This window comes from Oncorhynchus masou, chromosome 5, assembly GCF_036934945.1.
Source record: "Oncorhynchus masou masou isolate Uvic2021 chromosome 5, UVic_Omas_1.1, whole genome shotgun sequence".
NCBI classification, from domain to species: domain Eukaryota; kingdom Metazoa; phylum Chordata; class Actinopteri; order Salmoniformes; family Salmonidae; genus Oncorhynchus; species Oncorhynchus masou.
Window position 1 is genome coordinate 46,508,106 of NC_088216.1, and position 12,587 is coordinate 46,520,692.

A 12,587-nucleotide genomic window follows, 5' to 3' on the forward strand; every position below is an offset into this window, starting at 1 on the left:
TAGTTGTTGCATGGAACTGTACTGGAAAGGACATTGTGAAAAATCAGGGTTGCGTAATAATGTGAAAAGGGGATTAGACCCACCAATGCCTGCCTATGCTGCTAACCCTGGTCCAGTACGCTCTTAGAAATCAGGGTTGCGTAATAATGTGAAAAGGGGATTAGACCCACCAATGCCTGCCTATGCTGCTAACCCTGGTCCAGTACACTCTTAGAAATCAGGGTTGCGTAATAATGTGAAAAGGGGATTAGACCCACCAATGCCTGCCTATGCTGCTAACCCTGGTCCAGTACACTCTTAGAAATCAGGGTTGCGTAATAATGTGAAAAGGGGATTAGACCCACCAATGCCTGCCTATGCTGCTAACCCTGGTCCAGTACGCTCTTAGAAATCAGGGTTGCGTAATAATGTGAAAAGGGGATTAGACCCACCAATGCCTGCCTATGCTGCTAACCCTGGTCCAGTACGCTCTTAGAAATCAGGAGAACCCTTTATGGTTCCATGTCGAACCCTCTGTGGAAAAACTATTCTTCAAAGGGTTCTCCTACGGGTACAACCGAAGAACCCTTTTAGGTTCTAGATTGCGCCTTTTTTCGAAGAATGTAGGCCCAATCTCACTGCAGTGGTGTACAGTAACCTACATGAAGAGTCAGTGGAGCGTCTCGGACGTGGAGCCGCAGTGTCCCCTGCCCAGTGTCCCCTGCCCAGTGTCCCCTGCCCAGCCTGGCCCTGCTCTACTCCTGCTCTGTACTACAGTAATAACCCTGATGGTTAACGGCCCTCTTTCTCTACAGCACTATCACTTCTGCTGAGCGTGCACATTTCTCTCCTCCCCTCCTCCCTCCTCCTCCCTCCTCCTCCCTTCCCCCCGCCTCGGCCAGTCAGAGGGGCGCTCAGGCGTGATATGAGCTGTCAGGCCGTGCTTTATGGTGATGCCGGCGTGGCCTTCCCAGAGTACGCCACAGAGTCCATCACACCTCCCCTCTCCAGCTCCCTCCCTCCATCCCTCCCCCCAGCACCACACTGGCAAACAGGGGGCCCCGTCAGTCCACAGCCAGAGCCAAATCCGGGCTGCTTAGAAAGAATGAGAGAGTCTCTCCTCTAAGCAGGTTCCCTGTGAAGGACAGGCCAATCACACGGCAGAGTTACACTTCAGAGAAGTCTGATTGTTCTCTTAACCCCCATCGTCCGGAGTGCCGAGCTGCAGAGCTAACCACCACTGCTAGTCTGCTACACTGTACCATCCACTCCATTTGAGACATCTCCGAGAGACTGCTGAACTTGACTCCTAGTTACTGTGTAAATGCACAGTCTGAACGCACCTCTATTGTATTCTGACCTCATCACAAAGGATGTCCCGTTTATGTAACACTTCTGTGTTTTTCTCATCAGGGTCTGGGTTGTCAAGAGAAATAAAGTACGACTTTATAGCTACAAGGCTATTGAAACTGGTTGTTGAGTTGAATGTTAACTCTGCCGTTTCCCCTTGTCAGTGTGAGTACTTCAATGCAGCACTGTTCTGATTATTGGATTTGTAACTCTATATACAGTGCATTCGGAAAGTATTCAGGCTCCTTGACTTTTTCCACATTTTGTTACGTTACAGCCTTATTCTAAAATGGATTAAATCGTTTCCCCCCCTCATCAATCTACAATCTACACAATACCCCATAATGCCAAAGCAAAAACTGTTTTTTTATTTATTACAAATAACAAATGTAAATATCACATTTCCATAAGTATTTAGACCCTTTACTCAGTACTTTGTTGAAGCCCCTTTGGCAGCGATTAGAGCCTTGGGTCTTCTTGGGTAGGACGCTACAAGCTTGGCACGCCTGTATTTGGGGAGTTTCTCCCATTCCTCTCTGCATATCCTCTCAAGCTCTGTCAGGTTGGATGTGTAGCGTTGCTGCACAGCTATTTTCATCTCTCCAGAGATGTTCAATCTTGGTTTCATCAGACCAGAGAATCTTGTTTCCCTTGGTCTGAGAGTCTTTAGGTGCCATTTGGCAAACTCTGAGTGCGCTGTCATGTGCCTTTTACTGAGGAGTGGCTTCCGTCTGGCCACTCTACCATAAAGGCCTGATTGGTGGAGTGCTGCAGAGATGGTTGTCCTTCTAGAAGTTTCTCCCATCTCCACAGAGGAACTCTAGAGCTCTATCAGATCAAGAGCTCTGTCAAACCTGTTTTCGCTTTGCCATTATGGGGTATTGTGTGTAGAGTACAGAGGAAAAATAAATATTTAACACATTTTAGAAATAAGGCTGTGACACAACATAATGTGGGGAAAAAAATCAAAGGGGCCTGAATACTTTCCAAAGGCATTGTATCAGTTCCTCCCCAGTATGAGTACTTCAACACGGTGCTGATTGACGATGTGGATGTTAACTCTGTTAACCCTATGAGTACTGCAGTGGAGGCTGGCTCATAACATTGTCAGGAATGGAGTCATTGGAACGGCATCAAGCATATTTGACCTTTATTTAACTAGGCAAGTCAGTTAAGAACAAATTCCTGTTTTCAATGACAGCCTAGGAACAGTGGGTTCACTGCCCTATTCAGAACAACAGATTTGTACCTTGTCAGCTCAGGGATTTGATCTTGCAACCTTTCGGTTACTAGTCCAACACTCTAACCACTAGGCTATCTGCCGTCCATGTGTCTGAAACCGTTCCATTGACTCCATTCCAGCCATCACTATGAGCTGTCCTCCCCTCAGCAGCCTCCACTGGTGTACTGTCTATTCCTCCCAAGTATGAGTGTTTCAACGCGGTGCTGATGCTAACTCAATGTTACTTCTATCATTACGGTCTGGATTATTTCCCTCTCCTCAGTATGAGTACTTTAACGCGGTGCTGATCAACGAGGTGGATGAGGAGGGCAACAACGTGGAGCTGGGAGGCGAGTTCGTTCTGGAACCCAACGACCACTTCAACAACCTGTCAGTCAACCTCAGCCTCAGTGTGGTGCAAGTGCCCACCAACATGTACAACAAAGGTACGTTCAACAGCACACACCGACGTGTACAGCAAAGCTACGTTCAACAGCACACTCCAACGTTTACAGCAAAGGTACGTTCAACAGCACACACCGACGTGTACAGCAAAGCTACGTTCAACAGCACACTCCAACGTTTACAGCAAAGGTACGTTCAACAGCACACACCGACGTGTACAGCAAAGCTACGTTCAACAGCACACTACAACGTTTACAGCAAAGGTACGTTCAACAGCACACACCAACGTTTACAGCAAAGGTACGTTCAACAGCACACTCCAACGTTTACAGCAAAGGTACGTTCAACAGCACACACCATCACGAACACCCAACAGAGCCTACTGGAAATAAAGTGTATGAGTAGATCTAAGCCTCATTGTGGTCCGGGTGCCCACCAACATTTACAACAAAGGTAGGGACACTCAGACACCACTGTGTGCAAAAATGGATACAGCAAAAGTAGGGGCATGCCCACAAGAGATGAGATAGGAGTGGGTGCATGGCGGGAGCAGATTTGCCCTTCAGTGAAAATACAAATATTTTCAATTGAATGAGAAGCTGATTTGTGGTCAATTTCATGTCAAATTCAAAAATTTGAATTAAAACAACTGAAACGTGCCATATATTTTCAATGGAATGGAATGGACCCCAACCCTGCATGGTGAGAATGAGGTGCAGTGCTCTAGCCGTGTCGGTATCACTGGAGGGTGTGTGGTCCATAATGGCCCGACGATAGAGAGAGCAGTCACAGCATGAGTGAGTGACGAGAGGAGAGAGGAAGGGATGTTAATTTTTTTTTTCTTGTAGTGACTGACTGTTATTTGTTTTCTAGCCCAGTGTGTGGCCTCTCTGTGTAGTCCTGGCTGACTTTTCTCTGGATATAATGACCTCTTTCCTTTGGATATAATGGCCTCATCAGCGCTTCACACTCCCCCTTTGTTCTTGGCACAATGAGAGGCTCCCTGACAGGATCAGTCTCTGCTTTGGCTGTGTGTGTGTGTGTGTGTGTGTGTGTGTGTGTGTGTGTGTGTGTGTGTGTGTGTGTGTGTGTGTGTGTGTGTGTGTGTGTGCGTTTGTGTCTCTGTGTGAGTGTATGTATGTGGAGGCCATGCAGCAGAAGGACGGGAGGACAGTATTTTGTCAACCTCAATGTCCCTCCACCAGCAGGGTCAATAAGGGCCAAAGGTTAACGGTCCAGCACACCTGTGTTCAGTGTTAATGGTGATGATGATCATTATTACCTGGTTATTATCTCACTCACTCTGTCTCCCTCCCCTCTCCTCTCCCCCACCCTCCCCTCTCCCTTTCTCTTTCTCTTTCTCTTTCTCTCTTGTCTGTCTGTCTGTCTGTCTGTCTCCTGCTCACTGTCTCTCTCTGTCTCTTTCGCTCAGATCCAGCCATAGTGAATGGGGTGTACTGGTCAGAGGCCTTGAATAAAGTGTTTGTGGATAACTTTGAAAAAGATCCGTCCCTGATATGGCAGTACTTTGGCAGTGCCAAGGGCTTCTTTAGGCAGTATCCCGGTGAGTTGTGTGTGTGTGTCTAAGTGTGTGTCTGTGTGTCTAAGTGTGTGTGTATGCGTGTGTGGGGGAGGTGCTGGGAGCAGTCACTGTACAAACTGCGGGGAAATGAAATGGAATCGCTAAAAGGGTGATTTTGCTAATGTTGTAATTTTACAGACCGTCAGAGAGGATGCATATAGCAAATTAATCCCAATGCGTGAGTCCAGCAGCGGCGTACTACAAAGCAGTCCAGAGCAATGGCAGTCAGAGATATTGGATCTTTACAGCACCATCAGACAGCCACAGGGCTGACTGCAGTACTATATCCTACTGTAACACCACAAAGTTGGCCAATAAGTGGTGATACAGAAATGCGTCCCCTTCTCATTGCAGTCATATCATTTCAAGTCATTCACCACTGTGGATGACAGTGGATGATGTCCCGCATTAGGTCAGGCTCGTGTAGTGCTATGCCCCGTACACATCATGACGTGTTTCATTACGTTGTATGTCACCTTCACACAATCTCGTTCCGCCGGTGGACCGAGAGCATAGGGTTTCACAACGCAAGACGAGATGGAGAAGTGCCTAGTCTCTTGTCAGAGATAGCATTGGGGGGGGGGGGGGGTCATTACCATCACAATAAAATAAAATGGGAGGCAACAGTCAATTTAACATTACTATTGAAGTAGTATTCACTATTCACTAAAACAGACTATGGACAAAGTTATCCCTCTAGCTTCGCCTCTTCCTCTCTGGCTGCAGTGAAGACAACTCAAAGTTTTGAAAAATTTGAAGCATGCGACATCCGTTCCGCAAAGGAGCCTTCAACCGCAAGGGGGAGCTGCAGTACCACTCCGTTGTGGACGATCCCCATTGAAATGAATGACGTTCAGACTGCTCAGTAATGTGAATGAGACTTTAGAGCAGGGTCACACTTTTACCCCATCCCTAGCAAACACAGCTGATTAATCAAATTGCATTCGAAACTGAAGCTCATGATTGGGTGAATATTGGAGTCAGGTGTGTTAACTGGGGCTGAGGCAAAACTGTGACACCAATCAGGCCCTCGAGGAATGGAATTTCCCAGGCCTGCTTTAGAGTGTAGGACATACTAGCATAGCACTGTGCCCTACAGGGATCTGGCATCCTTAGACCCGACTCTCCTTTCTAATTTTTATTGAGTAGCAATGAAAGAAATGGAGACATGTTTAACCGCCATTTCTACAGGCAATGTGCAGCCCATAGTTGACTCTGGCACGTCCTTACACTCCGTATGACTTAAACATGGTGCTTTGTGTATCTAGCTACGTGTCTTTCTCCTCATGGTTGCAGGGGTCAAATGGCATCCAGACGAACACGGGGTCATCGCCTTCGACTGCAGGAACAGGAAGTGGTATGCTTTTTCACAATAGGTCAACATTAGCCAATTAGCACACGGCTTCCTCTCTTGCCCTGTAGCCTACAGTATGATGTCCATATCAAGACGTTTGTGCAGCATACAGTATGGCAAGTCTTGAACCCTGTCACGTACGTTGTCCATTTGTCGTGTGTTGCTTTGGCTCCGCTACAGTAAATTGATTCCAGTCAATGTTTGCTGCATTGCAGTCCTAGGTTGGGCAATGGGTTGTGTGTTGTTATCCACGCACATGCTATACTCCCATGTATTTGATGGATAGATAGATCCAATGTTGGGCTACTGTGTGGATACAAGGTTATCATCCCTCCTTGCTCAGGTACATCCAGGCAGCGACGTCACCTAAAGACATGGTGATCCTGGTGGACGTTAGTGGCAGTATGAAGGGCCTGAGACTGACCATTGCCAGACAGACGGTCTCCTCTATACTGGACACACTGGGAGACGACGACTTCTTCAACATCATCGCTGTCAGTATCATTAATGACTTGTTTGTGGGGGTGGGATTTTGTGTGTGTGTGTGTGTGTGTGGGGGGGGGGGGGGGGTATTAAACTTATCTGTTTATTTGAGTAAAATAAGGTGTTTCTACAGCTCGTTTTTCTATACCGTGTTTATGATGATTAGTCAACCTCTTATCTAAAACAATGACAATGGATGAATAGGTATGTCTAGAATTCCCTGCACAACGTGTGTGTGTGTGTGTGTGTGTGTGTGTGTGTGTGTGTGTGTGTGTGTGTGTGTGTGTGTGTGTGTGTGTGTGTGTGTGTGTGTGTGTGTGTGTGTGTGTGCATTCCACTCATATCTAACCCTCTCCATATGTGTTCAAAGTACAATCAGGAGATGCACTATGTGGAGCCTTGTCTGAACGGTACACTGGTACGAGCAGACAGAAATAATAAAGCTGTAAGTTCCCCTCTCTCACACACACACACACACACACACACACACACACACACACACACACACACACACACACACACACACACACACACACACACACACACACACACACACACACACACACACACACACACACACACACACACACACAATTGTATGTAGATCATATCATGTTTGCCTCTTCCTATGTTATCTGTTAGCATTTCCGAGAACATCTGGACAAGCTGTTCGCCAAAGGGATTGGTCTGCTGGGTGATGCTCTGACCGAAGCGTTCACCATTCTAAATGATGTAAGTTCAGCCTCCGACTTTAACACTGTAAAAGTTAATTCATTCATTCATTCGTTCACCACAGACATTGCACAAAGAAATATACAGTAGCAACAGTTGAAGTCGGAAGTTTACATACACTTAGGTTGGCGTCATTAAACTCGTTTTTCAACCACTCCATAAATATCTTGTTGACAAACTATAGTTTCGGCCAGTCAGTTAGGACATCTACTTTGTGCATGACACAAGTAATTTTTCCAACAATTGTTTACAGACAGATTATTTCACTTATAATTCACTGTATCACAATTCCAGTGGGTCAGAAGTTACATACACTCAGTTGACTGTGCCTTTAAACAGCTTGGAAAATTCCAGAAAATGATGTCATGGCTTTATAAGCTTCTGATAGGCTAATTGACATAATTTGAGTCAATTGGAAGTGTACCTGTGGATGTATTTCAAGGCCTACCTTCAAACTCAGTGCCTCTTTGCTTGACCTCATGGGAAAATTAAAATAAATCAGCCAAGACCTCAGAAAAGAAATTGTAGACCTCCTCAAGTCTGGTTCATTATTGGGAGCAATTTCCAAATGCCTGAAGGTACCACGTTCATCTGTACAAACAATAGTACGCAAGTATAAACACCATGGGACCACGCAGCCGTCATACCACTCAGAAAGAAGACGCGTTCTGTCTTGTAGAGATGAACGTACTTTGGCGCGAAAAGTGCAAATCAATCACAGAACAACAGAAAAGGACCTTGTGAAGATGCTGGAGGAAACAGGTACAAAAGTATCTATATCCACAGTAAAACGAGTCCAGATCGACATAATCTGAAAGGCCGCTCAGCAAGGAAGAAGCCATTGCTCCAGTAACGCCATAAAAAAAGCCAGACTACATTTTGCAACTGCACATGGGGACAAAGATCGTACTCTTTGGAGAAATGTCCTCTGATCTGATGAAACAAAAACAGAACTGTTTGGCCATAATGACCATCGCTATGTTTGGAGATCAAAAAGGGGGATGCTTGCAAGCTGAAGAACCACCATCCCAACCATGAAGCACGGGGGTGGCAGCGTCATGTTGTGGGGGGGGCTTTGCTGCAGGAGGGACTGGTGCACTTCACAAAATAGATCATGCGTCATGAGGAAGGTAAATTATGTGGATATATTGAAACAAATGGACAATGACCTTCAAAATGGACCAAATGACCTTCCCCAAGCTACTTCCAAAGTTGTGACAAAATGGCTTAAGGACAAGGAGTCAAGGTATTGGAGTGGCCATCACAAAGCCCTGCCCTCAAACCTATTGAAAATTTGTGGGCAGAACTGAAAAAGCGTGTGCGAGCAAGGAAGCCTACAAACCTGATTCAGTTACACCAGCTCTGTCAGGATGGGCCAAAATTCACCCAACTTATTGTGGGAAGCATGTGGAAGGCTACCCAAAACGTTTGACCCAAGTTAAGCAATTTAAAGGCAATGACACTCAATTAGTATTTGGTAGATGTAAACTTCTGACCCACTAGGAATGTGATGAAAGAAATAAAAGCTTAAATAAATAATTTTTCTGACATTTCACATTCTTAAAATAAAGTGGTGATCCTAACTGACCTAAGACAGGGAATCGTTACTGGGATTAAATTTTGAAAAACTGAGTTTAAATGTATTGGGCTAAGATGTATGTGAACTTCCGATTTCAACTGTGCGTCTTACATGTGCCGTATCTGTGTATCCACATCATGAACATCACACATAATGTAATATTCAACTCAGCAAATGTCTACTATGTAGAGCGGATGAAACACACAACACAAAACCTTAAACACAAATTGGTTCTCAAATGCGTCTTGGACTTCAGTAAATTTCCAGAATGACTTTTTACTTGATTGAACAACAAATACGTAAACACTCTTGGGTACACGCCAGAGAAGTTTGAGTAGAAAGGCAATTCGTTCAGGCACAATAGTTTCATGTCCCAACCTAATTGAATGATGAAAACGAGCAACATCACTACACTCCAGTAAGGTGCACCTACTTATTCTCAAACTCTGAGTACAGCGCGTCTCCTCCCCGTTTTCCCCGTTCGAAACGCTTCACTGCAGTCCCCGCTATCCTCCGTTCCACCCCCAGCGAACACAGACACGTCGATTCTGAAGGTGATTAATGACTGTAATTAACGGTGCTGATTAATAAGGAGGATGATTGGAACACAAAGCCGGTGGAGATAAGACCTCTCTGCTCTCCTTTTATCTCTCTGTTTTCAGGCGAGCGGTCCGCCGCAACGCGCAGAGTCCCGGGAGCACGGCTTCAATGTCTGCATTGGTACGATTCATTGAAGCTAGTCCAATGAATATGGTAATCAGTTGGCCAATAGGCCCAGTGTGAAATGCATTGTTACAGTAGGCCAGGCTACCACCTTGGTGAATGGATACTGACTGGGCTCGAGCCATTTTTCTCTCTGGCTTATCGCAGGGAAGATCGAAGGTAGGAGGCGATTGACTAGGAGTCCACTGCAGCATTCTCAAGACTATGGTTTCCTGAAGGTGCTTGTGTGTTTCTCTGCTAGAAGCAGGACCGTGGGTCTGAGCATAAACACACCTTGACCATAATATTGATCATCACCATCATCCCATAATCTCCACATTTGTCAACCCTCCTATACTACCCAGTAGCGGTTTGTGGGTAAAATCCAGTGGTGTAAAGTACTTAAGTAAAAATACTTGAAAGTACTACTTAAGTAGTTTTGGGGGGCTATCTGTGCTCTACTTTACTATTCATATTTTTGTCAACTTTCACTTTTACTTCAAGACATTCCTAAATAAAATAAGGTATTCCAAAATGTTCTAGAAATCTGTTTTCGCTTTATCATTATGGGGTATTGTGTGGAGATTGACTAGGAAAACATATCAAAAGTAAATGTAATAGCTAAAATATGCTTAAGTTAAAAAAATGTATAAATTAAAAGTATAAGAAGTATAAGTATAAATAATTTAATATTCCTTATATTAATCAAACCAGACGGCACAGATAGCCAGGGGCATGCTCCAACACTCAGACATCATTTACAAATGAAGCATGTGTGTTTAGTGCCACCACCAGATCAGAGGCAGTATGCATGACTAGGGATGTTCTCTTGATAATTGTGTGAATTAGACCATTTTCCTGTCCTGCTAAGCATTCAAAATGTAATAAGTAATGGTTGTCAGGAAAAATGTATGGAGTAAAAAGTACATAATTTACATACATTTTCAGACCTTTTGCTATGAGACTCGAAATTGAGCTCAGGTGCATCCTGTTTTCATTGATCATCCTTGAGATGTTTCTACAACTTGATTGGAGTCCACCTGTGGTAAATTCAATTGATTGGACATGAGTTGGAAAGGCACACATCTGTCTATATAAGGTCCCTCAGTTGACAGTTAATGTCAGAGTAAAAACCAAGCCGTGAGGTCGAAGGAATTGTCCATAGAGCTCCGAGACAGGGTTGTGTCGAGGCACAAATCTGGGGAAGGGTACTAAAAAATGTCTGCAGCATTGAAGGTCCCCAAGAACACAGTGGCCTCCATTATTTGTAAATGGAAGAAGTTTGGAATTCTTCCTTGAGCGGGCCGACCAGCCAAATTGAGCAATCAGGGGAGAAGGGCCTTGGTCATGGAGGTGACCGAGGTCATGGAGGTGATAGTCACTCTGACAGAGCTCCAGAGTTCCTCTGTGGAGATGGGAGAACCTTCCAAAAGGACAACTACCTCTGCGGCACTCCACCAATCAGTTCTCCACCAATCAGTGCCAGACGGAAGCCGCCCCTCAGTAAAAAGCACATAACAGCCTACTTAGAGTTTGTGAAACATCACCTAAAGGACTCTCAGACCATGAGAAACAAGATTCTCTGGTCTAATGAAACCTAGATTGAACTCTTTGGCCTGAGTGCCAAGCGTCACGTCTGGAGGAAACCTGGTGGTGGCAGCATCATGCTGTGTGGATGTTTTTCAGCGGCAGGGACTGGGAGACTCGTCAGGATCGAGGGAAAGATGAACAGAACAAAGTAAAGAGAGATCCTTGATGAAAACCTGCTCCAAAGCGCTCAGGACCTCAGACTGGCGTGAAGATTCACCTTCCAACAGGACAATGACCCTAAGCACACAGCCAAGACATCGACAGAAACAAACATCTTTCTGGTAAGAAGAGGGGCGGGGGCATATGCTTTATGGTTAACGAGACGTGGTGTGGTCACAGGAACTCAAGTCCTTCTGTTCACCTGATTTAGAATTCCTCACAATCAAATGTCGACCGCATTATCTACCAAGGGAATTCTCTTAGATTATAATCACATCCGTATATATTCCCCCCCAAGCAGACACATCAATGGCTCTGAACGAACTTTATTTGACTCTTTGCAAACTGGAATCCATATATCCTGAGGCTGCATTCATTGCAGCTGGGGATTTTAACAAGGCTAATCTGAAAACAAGACTCCCTAAATTGTATCAGCATATTGATTGCGCAACCAGGGCTAGTAAAACCTTGGATCATTGCTATTCTAACTTCCGCGATGCATATAAGGCCCTCCCCCGCACTCCTTTTGGAAAAGCTGACCACGACTCCATTTTGTTGCTCCCTGCCTACAGACAGAAGCTAAAACAAGAAGCTCCCACGTTGAGGTCTGTTCAACGCTGGTCCGACCAATCTGATTCCACGCTCCAAGACTGCTTCCATCACGTGGACTGGGATATGTTTCGTATTGCGTCAGACAACAACATTGACGAATACGCTGATTCTGTGAGCGAGTTCATTAGAACGTGCGTTGAAGATGCCGTTCCCATAGCAACGATTAAAACATTCCCAAACCAGAAACCGTGGATTGATGGCAGCATTCGCGTGAAACTGAAAGAGCGAACCACTGCTTTTAATCAGGGCAAGGTGACCGGAAACATGACCGAATACAACAGTGTAGCTATTCCCTCCGCAAGGCAATCAAACAAGCTAAGCGTCAGTATAGAGACAAAGTAGAATCGCAATTCAACGGCTCAGACACAAGAGGTATGTGGCAGGGTCTACAGTCAATCACGGATTACAAAAAGAAGGCCCAGACGGCATCCCCAGCCGCGCCCTCAGACCATGCGCAGACCAGCTGGCTGGTGTGTTTACGGTCATATTCAATTGATCCCTATCCCAGTCTGCTGTTCCCACATGCTTCAAGAGGGCCACCATTGTTCCTGTTCCCAAGAAAGCTAAGGTAACTGAGCTAAACGACTACCGCCCCGTAGCACTCACTTCCGTCATCATAAAGTGCTTTGAGAGACTAGTCAAGGACCATATAACCTCCACCCTACCTGACACCCTAGACCCACTCCAATTTGCTTACCGCCCAAATAGGTCCACAGACGATGCAATCTCAACCACACTGCACACTGCCCTAACCCATCTGGACAAGAGGAATACCTATGTGAGAATGCTGTTCATCGACTACAGCTCAGCTCAGCAATTAACACCATAGTACCCTCCA

At 45.4% G+C, this 12,587-nt stretch overlaps 1 protein-coding gene across 1 annotated transcript in view; it reads left to right on the plus strand.

The window, feature by feature from the left end:
- The window catches only part of LOC135526985 (voltage-dependent calcium channel subunit alpha-2/delta-3-like), a 55,124-nt gene that overhangs the window by 13,847 nt on the left and 28,690 nt on the right, over positions 1 to 12,587 (plus strand). Inside the window, exons 5-10 of the mRNA XM_064955659.1 lie at positions 2,835 to 2,997; positions 4,389 to 4,520; positions 5,835 to 5,895; positions 6,236 to 6,386; positions 6,746 to 6,820; positions 7,018 to 7,107. Coding sequence (XP_064811731.1) covers positions 2,835 to 2,997; positions 4,389 to 4,520; positions 5,835 to 5,895; positions 6,236 to 6,386; positions 6,746 to 6,820; positions 7,018 to 7,107 — 672 coding nt within the window. The remainder of the gene's footprint in view (positions 1 to 2,834; positions 2,998 to 4,388; positions 4,521 to 5,834; positions 5,896 to 6,235; positions 6,387 to 6,745; positions 6,821 to 7,017; positions 7,108 to 12,587) is intronic.